The sequence below is a fragment of the Jaculus jaculus genome, chromosome 11, assembly GCF_020740685.1.
Source record: "Jaculus jaculus isolate mJacJac1 chromosome 11, mJacJac1.mat.Y.cur, whole genome shotgun sequence".
Lineage (NCBI taxonomy): Eukaryota > Metazoa > Chordata > Mammalia > Rodentia > Dipodidae > Jaculus > Jaculus jaculus.
Genome location: NC_059112.1, coordinates 90,113,701 through 90,127,637, shown reverse-complemented (window position 1 = coordinate 90,127,637; position 13,937 = coordinate 90,113,701). Strand labels below are relative to the sequence as shown.

At 42.1% G+C, this 13,937-nt stretch overlaps 1 protein-coding gene across 2 annotated transcripts in view; it reads right to left on the bottom strand.

Annotated features, from left to right (window-relative positions):
- Pik3ca (phosphatidylinositol-4,5-bisphosphate 3-kinase catalytic subunit alpha) overlaps positions 1-13,937 on the bottom strand; it is a 97,466-nt gene that overhangs the window by 6,705 nt on the left and 76,824 nt on the right. For both annotated transcript variants that reach the window (XM_045161199.1, XM_045161200.1), the window contains exons 14-20: positions 12,667-12,838; positions 9,583-9,689; positions 8,372-8,493; positions 6,638-6,716; positions 2,923-3,093; positions 1,091-1,208; positions 850-1,001 (exon numbers count right to left, since the gene is read on the bottom strand). In XM_045161199.1, the coding sequence (XP_045017134.1) occupies positions 850-1,001; positions 1,091-1,208; positions 2,923-3,093; positions 6,638-6,716; positions 8,372-8,493; positions 9,583-9,689; positions 12,667-12,838 (921 nt within the window). The remainder of the gene's footprint in view (positions 1-849; positions 1,002-1,090; positions 1,209-2,922; positions 3,094-6,637; positions 6,717-8,371; positions 8,494-9,582; positions 9,690-12,666; positions 12,839-13,937) is intronic.

Here is a 13,937-nt window from a genome sequence, read left to right as displayed (position 1 = left end):
CTGCAGCAGGGGAGAGCATGTTGGTCAGAAGGAGCAAACACTGCCGACACCATCAGGTCTCTGGGCACAGGTCCTCTCCCTGCTCACCCTCTTCTCAGACGCACACTGTGCACTGCACGCACCTCAAACACTTCCTGGAATACCAGCAGTTTAACAGCACTGACTAAATATCTGCTTTGGTCCATAATAACGATATATCCTAAGGTGGTAAGGAAAATATGGGCATGCATGGAAAGTGTAGTTGCCCGACTATCCTCCAGTTATATGGCAAAAATGTGTTTTAACCCGAGTGTGGTAGTGCATGCATTTAATCCCAGCACTCAGGAGGCAGAGTTAGGAAGACTGCAGTGAGTTTGAGACCAGCCTAGGACTACACATGAGTGCCAGGTCAGCCTGGGCCACAGTCAGGCCTACCTCAAAAATGTGTTGTAAGCACACATATTACTGAACAAGATAAGGTAGCATCCAATTGTTATTATTATTTAATTTTGCTTTTTGTTTTATGAGGTAGTTTCTCGCTCTTGCCCAGGCTAACCAGTAATTCACTATGTTGTCCCAGGCTGGCCTTGAACTCACAGCAATCCTACCTTGGCCACCTGAGTGGTTGGATTAAAGGCATGCACCACCATGGCCAACACATCCAATTATTCAAACAGTAGCAAATAATTTCTTTTGAGGCCTGAATTAGCTCAATAATTGAAATTAGTTTTCATTTCCATTCCCCTTGAAAAATCAGACAATAAATAAATAAGAACAAAACATTACAACATGCTGCCTTTGCTATATATTCTCTCATTTTAAAATGGGGCAGAAAGGACTCTATCTCTACTTCTGCTGTCTTGTACTCACCTTTCAAATTCTCTGGTCTTTGTGCACTCCTGGGCACCTTTGCTTATCACTATTAGGAAATCTTGTGTCAGAACAAATGGTACACGCTCTCGTTTATAACCAAATTTTTTCTTCTTGTGATCCAGGAAGTGTCCAAAATCTATATGAAACAGCTTTCAAAAATAAGAAATCATGTTACAGTTTGACCCGTGCAGACACACACTGTCCTGGTTCAGTACATACAGAGAGAAGAGGCCGTTACCTGTCCATCGTCTTTCACCATGATGTTACTGTTGTGCCGGTCTCCAATTCCCAAAATGAAGGTAGCAACGCAGTACCCGGCGCAGGAGCGCGTGAACAAGTCAATAGCTGCATCGTAGCTGAGAAAAGAAGCAAACACCTCATAAGCACTGTGGAAATAGAGCGATTCAGGCCAAAGTGGGGTAAGCACTTAACCACTAAGCCATCTCTCCAGCCCAAGATATAATTCTTAACATAGTGAAAACACATTTCTCATAATTAATGTATTTTTATCCAGGTTGGTCCAGAACTCCCTAAGTAGATTCAGCTGGCCTCAAACTCATGACAATCCTTTTGCCTCAGCCTCTTGAGTGCTGGACTACCAAGGGGGAGAATATGGGTGCACCAGGGCCTCCTGTCAAATGAACTACAGATGCATGAGCCACTTTGTGCAGCTGGCTTTACATGGGTACTGGGGAATTGAAGTTGGGTCATCCAGCTTTGCAAGCAAGTGCTTTTAACTGCTGAGCCATCTTGCCAGACCTTAAATTTAATTATTTATTTTTGGTTTTTCAAGGTAGGGTCTCACTCTGGCCCAGGCTGACCTGGAATTCACTATGTAGTCTCAGGGTGGCCTCGATATTTGTTGTTATTCTTTTTTGTATTTACTGATCTAATCTTAGATCCCCTCATCCCTGACTCAGTTCTGCTGAGGGTCTTCTTAGGTGGGGTTATTGGTATTCACTGTGGGGACCAAGAGGCCTGGGTCCTTCTCTGGGGGCGGGGGAGGGAGGGATACAGTGCCTCAGCCCATTCCCACCCACCCTGAGGCTCTTACAATCTTTCCATCCCCTCTTCTGCGAGGTCTCTGAGCCTTGGCAGGCAAGATAAGGATCTGATTTCGTACTGCTTTCTCTGTAGCCTCTGGATCTCTACCTTAAACTTATTTTTTATTTCAAGGTAGGGTCTTGGCTTAGTCCAGGCTGACCTGGAATTTACTCTGTAGTCTCAGGGTGGCCTCGAACTGATGGCAATCCTACCACCTCTGCCTCCTGAGTGCTGGAATTAGAGGCATGTGCCACTATCACTGGCTAAAATTAATTTTTAAAAAATAGTTTTGTTAACAGGTTGGAAGTAAAATTTTGAACACGTTTGACTTAGAAAAAATAATATGTGATGATGGCATGTACTCTCTGTATATACATATGCGTGTATGTGTGTGGTGAATATACTGAATTTAGCAAGTTATGGGCAAGGCTAATCATTTATTTATTTTATTTATTTATTTGGAACAGAGAGAGGGAAAGAGAGAACAAGATAGTGAGAATGGGCACTCCAGGGCCTCCAGCCACTGAAAACGAACTCCAGATGTACAGCACGTGCATCTCGCTTATGTGGGACCTGGAGAATAGAATCTGGGTTCTTAGGCTTTGTAGCCATACGCCTTAACTGCTAAGCCAACTCTCTAGCCCAAGGCTGATCATTTAATCAGGAACCTCAAACAATTCAAAAGTTCATACACTTTTGGGCTGGAGAGATGACCTAGTGGTTAAGGTGCTTGCCTGCAAAGCCTAGGGAGCCAGGTTCGATTCCCTAGTACCCATGTAAGCCAGATGCACAAGGTGGTGCACGTATTTGGAATTTATTTACAGCAGCTAGAGGCCTTGGCATGCTCCCCTTTTTTTTCTCTCTCTTTCAAATAAATTTTAAAAAGCATTTTAAAAAGCTCACAATTTTTTTTTTACAAAGTTAAGCACAACTGCTTTCTGAAACTTGGAGTAATGCATTCAACCACCTGTAGACTTGGCACAGAAGTGGAGGCAGACACAGGAAGGAATGGTGAAGCTCACTCACATCTCTCCCTTGTTCTTGTCTTTGAGCCACTGGTGCAGCGTGTGGCTGTTGAACTGCAGAGCACCCTTCAGGCCTCCTTTGCACTGGATCTGCATGATGGTGTGAGAGTTTCGGACCACCTCAATGAGCCCCACGCAGTCCCCGATGGACAGGCAGCCATAAGGCAGCATTCTGAAACAATGATAACAGGAACTATTTTAACAGACCTAAACATCTACAGTCAATTATAAACTCATCACTCATTACAGTCTTAACCCAGTCTGAATTTGTAAATCCATCACTCGTGATCTTTGTTGACTTAATGTAATCATAATTTTCTTTCTTTTTAAAATTTCCTTTTTTATACTGACAAATTGTTAGGAAAAAAACTGTGGGAAGAGGGTGGGTTTTAAGGTAGGGTCTTGCTCTAGGCCAGGATGATCTGGAATTCTGTAGTATCAGGCTGGTCTTGAACTCGCAGCAATCCTCCTACCTCTGCTTCTCAAGTGCTGGGATTAAAGGTATATACTACCATGCCCGGCTTCTTTTCTTATTTTTCTTTTTCATTTTAGTTATTTGAGAAAGAGAGAATGAACATGCCAGGGCCTTCCTTTTGCTGTTGCAAATGAACTCCAGATACATGTGTCACTTTGTGCATCTGGCTTTACTAGGGTATAGGGGAATAGAACCCAAGCCAGTAGGCTTTGCAAGCAAACACTTTTAACTGCTGAGCCATCTCCTCAGCCTGCGCTCAAGTTCTTAAAACACTCTACTCCCATTCATTGTCTCACTTTAGATCTTTTGTGCCTTAGCTTTTATGCCTACCATCCTCTTGTAAGCTCAGCAGAGTAACCCAAGTCTTCAGCGCCCAGGGCTTTTTCACGGCCCTGTTTTGTAACCCTGAGGCACCACCCTGCCAGCTGTCTTTCCTTTCTTTTTGTGAACCACACACCCTGGTTTCAGCCCCTCAGACCTTCGCTCTTGCAGACTCTTCCCACCCTGCTAGGGAAATAAAAGAACTTTTCTTAAGCTGCTTCAGCTCATTGTCTTATTTCATGCTTTCTTTTTATTACTTTGGCCAACATATAACCAACAGTTACAATAAACTTGAACCTGAATTTTGCCAAACATAAACATGCTAGGGCTAGACTGTAGCTCAGTGGTAGAGTACTTATTTAGCACATGTGATGGCCTGGGTTTAATCCCTAGTACCACACATATATGTCACGTGCATGTGCACACCTATAATCTTATTTAACTTTTTATTTACAATTAAACTTCAAAAAAATTTTAAAATTCACTTAAGTAAAAATATTCAGAAAATATTATAACATGATAATCCGGAATATTTTCAATTTTAACTTCAGATGCATTTTTCTAGCAAAGCTAGTAATTTACAAGTATTGTGAACGCCAGAGTTATTTAAACCCTTTACTCTTTTGAGTTTTGTAATCTCTGGTGGTGCTGCCAGCCTATGTGGATTCTGACAACAGGACTACACCGAAAGGAAATTTGATTTACATAACATCAATACATCATTAACTGCCCTTGAAAGCAGGCAGGATGAACTCTGAATCAGAAGTTAAGAATTAGAAGACAACGACTTAATTATGTCCCTTACAAGGGTACCTGCAATGCCCACTTTCCTCTCTGCAATAAACAGGTGCTGTTATGCGCCACGGGCACCTTTCCTAACCCCAGCCATTCTCACCAGTCTCTAGGAAGCATGCACACAAGCCTTCACCTGCATCGCCTAGCCTTCCCACAGCCTCTGCTACAGCTCACCTTGCTCATGCCACATAGGAGGTGGCTTCAGCTTGGGTGATTTTTTTTATGGATTTGCAAAGGACTCAGAAAAGGAAAAACTACTAGGGTGGGAGGAGGAAGTGGGGAAAATGAGGATTGGGGGTGTGTGTGGAAGAATGGCAGTAAAAAATAAAAAAGAGGGCTGGAGAGATGGCTTAGCGGTTAAGCGCTTGCCTCTGAAGCCTAACGACCCCGGTTCGAGGCTCAGTTCCCCAGGTCCCACGTTAGCCAGATGCACAAGGGGGCGCATGCGTCTGGAGTTCGTTTGCAGAGGCTGGAAGCCCTGGCGCGCCCATTCTCTCTCTCTCCCTCTATCTGTCTTTCTCTCTGTGTCTGTCGCTCTCAAATAAATAAATAAAAATTTAAAATTTAAAAAAAAAATAAAATAAAATAAAAAAGAAATTCTGGAAGCTTGGAGGTAACACTGATGATTATGTAAAATGGGACAGAAATCCTATTAGTTACTATCGTGTTGCTGTGACCAAATACTGACCAGAAACAGCTCAAGGAAAAACAGGATTTATTCCAGCACAGTTGCAAGGTGGGGAAGGAGTGGTGGCAGGAGTGGCAAGCTGCCTCCTCGCACTACAGTCACAGTCAGGAAGGAGAGGGCAACAAGGAAGTGGGGCTGGACTGTAGAATATGGAACCTCAAGGCTCTCCCCATGACTCCCTCCCCCAGCACAGCTCTACCGCCTATACAGTCCACAACCTTCACCACAGGGCCACCAGCTGGGGATTGTGTTCAGACAAACACATGGACTTTTAGAGGGCATTTTACTTTCCTGGAACTGAAAAACTTTAAGTGATTTCATAAATTTTGCTTCAAATTTGATTCAAGACAAAAAGATGGATCAAACTTTAGAACTTGACAATTAGTATAATCAAACTTGCTTTTAAGTTCTCAACTGAGGTCTGGAGAGATGGCTTAGTGGTTAAAGGTGCTTGCTTGCAAAGTATGATGACCTGGGCTGGATTCCCCAGTGCCTATGCAACACTAGATGCACGAAGTGACACATGTATCTGGAGTCCATTTACAGTGGCTGCACCCATACTCACTTTCTTTCTGTTTACCTCTTTCTGTGTTTCTCTGTCTCATATAAATAAATAGTTAAAAATTAACAAAATAGGGCTGGAGAGATGGCTTAGTGGTTAAGCGCTTGCCTATGAAGCCTAAGGACCCCGGTTCGAGGCTCGGTTCCCCAGGTCCCATGTTAGCCAGATGCACAAGGGGGCGCACACGTCTGGAGTTCGTTTGCAGAGGCTGGAAGCCCTGGCGCGCCCATTCTCTCTCTCTCCCTCTCTCTGTCTTTCTCTCTGTGTCTGTCGCTCTCAAATAAATAAATAAAAAATTTAAAAAAAATTAACAAAATAGGGATGGAGGGATGGCTTAATTGGATAAAAACTGGGGGCTGTTTTGTCTTTTATGTCCCATTCTTTTTTTTTAATACTTTATTTTTTTATTTTATTTGAGAGCGAGAGACACAGAGAGAAAGACAGAGAGAGGGAGAGAGAGAGAATGGGCGCGCCAGGGCTTCCAGCCTCTGCAAACGAACTCCAGACGTGTGCGCCCCCTTGTGCATCTGGCTAACATGGGACCTGGGGAACCGAGCCTCGAACCGGGGTCCTTAGGCTTCATAGGCAAGCGCTTAACCACTAAGCCATCTCTCCAGCCCATTATGTCCCATTCTTAACAGTGACAGTCTGGGAGCACTTGCAGAGCCTTTATAAGCTTATCAGAGAAGGCTGTTCACTTAGCTGAATCTCATTAGCTATTGAGCTAAGAGGAAACAAATGAAGTACTATCACATGACCAACTTCCATTTATTACTACTACATGCATTTCTTTCTATATGCCTATTACCTGTTTCTATGATTAATGTTTACTAATAGTTTATTCTTTTAGGATAACTTTCAGCATACAGGCTTACCGAAGATCAAGACCTTGATTTTGCCAGATATTTTCCATAATGCGAATGATCTGAAGTGTTAGCATATCTTGCCGTAAATCTGCAATGCAAATAGTATGTATCAGAATCATCACTTAATACCATAAATGCAAATCAGAGGACCATGCTATCAAGCTTTCAAATGGAAGACAACTATATTTAATCATGAAAATAATATGAGACAGTAATATTTTGATCTTTTTTAACCTTCTAAAGTGTTTGCACAAAACAAGAGTGGGCACATATTTCACAGAAGTTTTAAATACATTTAAAGTATTTGTTTTTAGGAATCCTTCAATCTGAACACTTGCTGTATGCTAACACTGGGATCATCAGGCCCGACTGATGGAAAGCCCAAGGAACCTGACCCCACATGAATCAAGACCTTCTTGTGTTGGTTTCTTGGCAGACTCAGTCTTCATTTGAAGTATGCCTGTCATTTTATTTTTCTTTTCTAAAAATATTCTACTTATTTATTTGAGAGAGTGAGAAAGAGGCAGATTATATATATGGATAGACAGATATATTTAAAAAGAGAGAGAGAGGGAGGGAGGGAGAGAGAGAATGAGAACGGGTGCGCCAGGGTCTCTAGCCACTGAAAACAGACTGCAGATGCATACGCCACTCTGTGTATCTGCCTATGTGGGTACTAGGGAATCGAACTTCACTCCTTAGTCCTTGCAGGCAAGTGCCTTAACCACTAAGCCATCTCTCCAGCCCTCATTTTATTTTTGTAATTATCTGTTTAGTGCTGCTCCTCTTTTCCCTGCTCTGACTACAGCTACAATGTCAAGGTCTATCGCATAGAACAGTTATGGGATGACTGTTGCTCAAGCTGTCATGTGCAGGGTCAGTCAGCAAACGACAAAAGCTGATTTCAGGGTTTCTGATACTGAAGGAGTTCAGAACATTCCAGCTCCATCATGGGAGAGAAACTGGATGTTGACACCAGGTCCACACAAACTACTACCTCTTCTTCTGAGGGCTCCATCAAGACAATTCCCCACCTCTGCTCACCACGCAGGTTTTCATACAGCTCAGTCTGGCCGCCCACTTGCTTTGTAGCTAAACCCTGAACTCCAAATCTTCCTGCCTCTACCTCCTGAGTACTAAGATTATAAGTGCACAATACTATACTGACCTGATTATTTTCCTCTAACTTTAGTAATCATATTGCCGTTCTCCTTGTCCTCCTCAACTGTTAGCCCAGCTCCCCACTCCTTTCTGTAGCTCATGCTGGTATGGAAGCTTCAACCAGTTGCTCTTCTTTGGAGCTCATATTCCATGGGATTCCCAGAGTATGTACATATTTGTTGCTCCCCAAGCCCTATTAATCTGGCTTCTGTCAATTAATTTTGTAGTCTGGCCCAGGAGCTTGTAAGAGTTGAGGGAAGCCTCGCTCCCCTACACACGTATAATTTACTGGAGAGTGGGAAAAGTACTAGCTTTCAAGCTATAGGGGTTGATCTTTTGGAAAGAGTCGACTTTGGGGGTTGAAGGGACGAGGTGTTTGCCTACATACACTCCTCTTAGCACTCCTAGTTCAGTTATCAACACACTAAGCACAATGCTTTGCAGTCACATTCCTGAACCTTCCACGTACCTTACACAGGTTAAGAATCTACTTATCCGTCTATATTGTCTTGCCTGTGGTCTTCACGGTTCACAAATACTATGTGCATATGCAGAAAATGCAGGCATCATAAGCGCCCTTACCATCGCCGTTTTTAAAGATGATCTCATTGTTCTGAAACAGTAACTCGGACATGATGTCTGGATTCTCCCAATTCAACCACAGGGGCCTTTTGGCAGAGGACATGATTCGACATTCTTCAAGCCTAGAAGACATTTGAAGACTTTACCATGCACTTAGCTTTGTTACATTTAAATTTTTTAAAATTAATTTGTTTATTTGAGAAACAGGCAGAGAGAGAGAGACGTGGGGGCGGGGGCAGGAAGGGAGAGAGTGGGTGCGCCAGGGCCTCCAGCCACTGCAAACGAATTCCAGATACATGTGACCCCTTGTGCATCTGGCTTACGTGGGTCCTGGAGAATGAAACAGGGATACTTTGGCTTTGCAGGCAAACACCTTAACTGCTAAGCCATCTCTCCAGCTAGCTTTGTTACACTTTTAACCCTGGAATTTACTTTAAAGTAAATATACAGTAGCTTTAAAAACAATTCTTATTCATTTATTTGACAGAGAAGGGGGGGGGGTGGAAGAGAGGGAATAGGCATGCCAGGGCCTCCAGCCACTGCAAACAAACTCCAGACATGTGTGGCTCCTTGTGCATCTGGCTAACGTGGATCCTGGGGAATGGAACCTGGGTCCTTTGGCTTTACAAGCAAATGCCTTAACCGCTAAGCAATCCCTCCAGCCCTACAGTAGCTTTCTGAAGTGACATAATAATTAAAACTTTCTCAATTTTATGTATGAATTGATTCCTAATGAGTATATATAGATGAGTATTAAGCTTTAAAATGTTTATATAACTTTGAATTTTCAAAAAATACAAGGACACATCCTTAGGTTTTGGGTTTTTTTTGAGGTAGGGTCTCACTCTAGCCCAGACTGACCTGGAACTCTCTATGTAACCCAGGCTTGCCTTGAACTCATGACGATCTTCCTACCTCAGCCTCCAGAGTGCTGGGGCTAAAGGCATGCAGCACCACACCCGGCTTACATCATTTGTTTTATAGCTACTATGTCCCATTTCTTCTATGTGATGCCAGAAATTCTAATTATAGAAGGCTTTAAATGCTATTACCAAAGTAGCAAAAAATTCACTGTGAATAAGTGTAGTTCTAATTTAAGGTAGTCTTACTATTCCTGCTTTGCAGGGGTTGGAGGATTAGATTTTTGTCAAGACTTATCCAGAAAGCATGTACTTAACTATCCCAATAAAACTGTGGGGAAAGTACCTTACCTGAGATTTCCTAGTTGGTGAGCAGGGTTGAGAGGAGAAAGAAAGCCCTGTAGGGCATCCATGAAATCAGGCTGCCTCATCTGCTCCACTAAAAACTTCATCTGTACCTGATTTAAAAAAAAAAACATAATCCAAGTAAAAAATGACTCTCATGCTGGGCGTGGTAGCGCACACCTTTAATCCCAGCACTCGGGAGGCAGAGGTAGGAGGATTGCCGTGCGTTCGAGGCCACCCCTGAGACTACAGAGTGAATTCCAAGTTAGCCAGAGCTAGAGTAAGACCCTGTCTTGAAAAACAAAAAACAAAACAAAACAAAAGGCCTTCATGAAAGGTCAAAGCAGCCACTCATCTCTTACTCATTGAGACCTTGACTCTGTGTAATCTGATGCTATCCCCTGGAAACCACACTGGGAGACAAGGTTCCGTCCGTGCTCAGGAAGAGAACAAGGGCAGGAGCATGGTGGTCTTATTGGTAGGTGACAGAGGCAGCACCGTGGTTCTGAGCAGGGCTGGTCAACCCAGCTCTGCAGCTTGCTGCTGTCTTGCTAGTCCAGATGTGTTACACTGCAGCCACCCCACTCAGCACATGCTGGTGGCTTTCACACGGGAGGAGCTAAGCTGAACAGGTAAGGCCAAGCTGCATGGTCTGCAAAATTCAGAATACTGTCTGACCCTTAAAAAGAACAGTCTGCTGATCTCTCCGGATGAAGAGACCATGCTACTTTTGCTTGCCAGTCAGACTTTTAGGCCTTTCAGAAAATACACTCATGCTCTTAGGTAAAAAAGACCTAGTGAGGCTGAAAAGACTGATAAAAAACATTTGCTATAAGAGTCCCACATTGAAACCAGATTCTAATATGCAGTACCTGGCAATTCTCTTTTTATTTATTTATTTATTTTTTTAGCAAACTTCCAACTCCTGCAAATAAAATTATGAGTGATAAAACAGGGGCTAAGAACTAAGAATTCATGATCAATTAAGTTTTCTGCTGGAATCTTAGTAATGGAGTTCTTTTCATCGCTTCTGACTAGGCAGTTTGTATTAATATCACAGCATCTGTTTCTCTATCTGTGTGACTCTAATGTTAGCACAGTGCTTTCCAAACCATTCTATCACTGTTACAGTAACTCACAAAACCACCCACAGGAACTGCTCATCTTCTAGGTCCTCATCACAATCTCATTCAAGTTGACAGCGATCTGAGTAATGAGTTTCATGTTCCAAATGAACCACAGTGCCACTGAAGCCAATCTGTGATATAAAAATAACTCTAACACAAAATAAATGCTTATTTTCCAACTATATCCACTGCTCTGGCTTTTTAAGACTCAGCTGCAATATGAATCAATTTTATTTTGTCAAAGCAGTCCAAGCTAGCTGTGGTGGCTCATGCCTGCAATCCTAGCACTGGGGAGGCTGAGGTAGGAGGATCTTTGTAAGTTCAAAGCCAGCGTGGGCTATAGGGTGAGTTCCAGGTCAGTTTGAGCTAATGTGAACCCAGCCTCAAACAAAACAAACCAAACAAAGAAGAAAAGAGCCCAGCCCCTTCTTGTCCAGAAATTATTTGAAACAAAATTATTTGAAACAAAATTATTTCAAACATACATTTGACTTCATAAACTATCACTACTCCAATAAAACCAATTAATCATACACTGTATGACACTTAACACAACAAATTTCTTTCAGATTAATAGAACAACTCTTTAAACGTTGGTTAATGCTCCATACTTCACTTTAGAGATATCTGCTCAACCATGTATATAGCTGCTCAATTCATAATAGCTAAGAACTGGAATCAACCCAGGTACCCATTATTGGATGAACGGCTAACGAAGTTGTGGTTCATTTACACAATGCAATTCTACTCAGCAGTAAGACAAAAATGATACAGTGATATTGTAGAAAAATGGGACAGACTTGGAACAGATCATACTCAGTACACACACACAATCACAGAAAGACAAACACTGCATGTACTCATTTATCTGCGCTTCTTAACTTGGATCAGCCCAAGTTGCTGACATACCTGATAGGCAATGTTGAAGCTCAGACAATAGGCAAGGAAGGCTTTGCAGGGAGGGGAAGGGAAGGTTGGAGGGAAAACTAAACCAAAAATGAACTAGTACCATAGAAATGTTTCTACATGGGATGAAACCGAACCTTAGCTATAAATTGGAATACTTTGAACATAAGAGGTAAAATCTTTGGCTCTGAGCTGTAATTCCCAGTACCAGAAATCGATGCTACCCACATTAAGCTGTTAATTGGAGAGACCTATGATGTGCCCAAAACAAGACAGGCAAAGACTGCCAAAGCACTTGATTACCCAAGTGAAGTAAAAGATAAGACCCTATTGCTGAAGACACCATATGCTGCTGATGGAGACCTGGCTGGAATCCAGAAGATAGCCAGTCCCCAGACAGCCTGTCTAGTGCTGGACAAGTGCTACATGTTCTAAATAAAAAATTTAAAAAAGTTGTTTTTTTCCCAAAATGTCAATAGTTATCTAGGACCTTGATCCAATACTGTTAACTTTCCTTCTTTGCCCTGGGTGACTCAGTAATGAGGCCCTTTGCACTAGCAGCATTAAGTGACCTCACAGTTCAGCACAGTACTCATGTGGCCACTGGAAATTCAGCAGATGGGACTGAGTGAAGAATAGGAAGAGGGAAAAGGTCACAAGAACCCAGAGTGTGGTAACTATTAACTGAGCGACCGAGTCTGTTTTAAACTAGGAAAAAGGAAAAGCTCACATCTTCCCACTCACTTTCAGGGTCACCATTAAGGTAACAAATGAGAAATAAGGGGGGGGGGAATCATTTTAACTACTTACAGCTATATAAAAAGAAAGAAAAAGAAAAAGGAGAAGTATTTGTTGGGTACCTCTTATGTTCAAAGTATTCCAATTTATAGCTAAGGAAAGCAAGTCCTAAGAGCCTAAATAAGGTAACTAATTCCACACAGTGGAGAAACAGAGGAATTTGAGTCCAAATCCCAATCTTGGTTGCAAGGGCCATGATGTCTGGGTACACCGGCCCTCAGCATGGGCAGCCTGAGAAGCAAACAGCAGAGCCACACACCTTCTGGGTCTCATCCTTCTTCTCCTGCTTGAGAATGTCAGTTAGGTTGATGAGCTTCTCCATGGCCTCCACCTGTCGATTCAAATGCTTCAAATACATCCCACAGGCTCGGCAGTAGGACTCTAGCAGTAGGCCAAACCGCTGACTTACTGTCTTATTGTGCATCTCAGACCTGGAGGAACGAGCAAAATTAAAAGTATATATATAATTCTATTTATTTTTGTTTTTGTGAGATACGATCTCATTTTAGCCCAGGGTGACCCGAAATACACTATGTCGTCTCAGGGTGGCCTTGAACTCATAGTGATCCTCCTACCTCTGCCTCCCAAGTACTGGGATGTGCACCACCACACTCAGCTTATATAATTCTAACATACACATATAGCATATGTAATTTTATAATATAGAAAAGTCCAATTTCTAATCCAATAAATACTATACTTGTAATGACAATGAAATTATTCAAAACCCAGAATAGAATTACCAAGAATTTCATATAATTTGGGGGTATACAAATTTAGTAAATAACTAAGCTTATTTGAGCTATGTTTCTTTTTTTCTTTTATTTATTGGTTTTTTGAGATAAGGTCTCTCTCTAGCTCCTACCCAAGTGCTAGGATTAAAGATGTGGTGTGCTACCATTCCTGTTTTTGTTTTGTTCTGTTTTTCATTCACTAATCTCAGTAGAAGATATAAAAGGAAATCAGCCTCTGGCCACATTGTTCTATATTGCCAATAAGTTTGTTATTTTATTTATTTTTGTTGTTGTTTTATAGTTCTTTTCGAAATAGGGTTTCACTCTAACCAAAGCTGACCTGGAACACACTCTGCAGCCCCAGGCTGCCCTCAAACTCACAGCACTCCTCCTACCTCAGCCTCCCCGTCTATACCATGTCCCCCCGCAGCATCCCTGCCAAGTCCCTGTCCCCAAAGTTTGTCGTTTTAAACAAAGCTGCTTTTCAGTCCCGTTTTTTTTTTTTTTGTTTTAACATTCAAAAGAAGCTGTAGTAGACACAAATTTGTTTCTAAATTTACTAAAATGGGGGTGTGTTATGATCTCTAACTTGGAGCACTATCTCACATTCTATAGAGTATTTATTATTCTTTTCATTCATAGTTTCACTGTGGAGCCCAGGCTGGACGATTGTGATCCTCCTGCCTAAGCTCCCAGGCACTGGCAATAAGAGTATCTAACCTTGTAAAACACATCATTCTTTTAAAAATTATTTTTTTGTTTGTTTGTTTTTGGTTTTTCGAGGTAGGGTTTCACT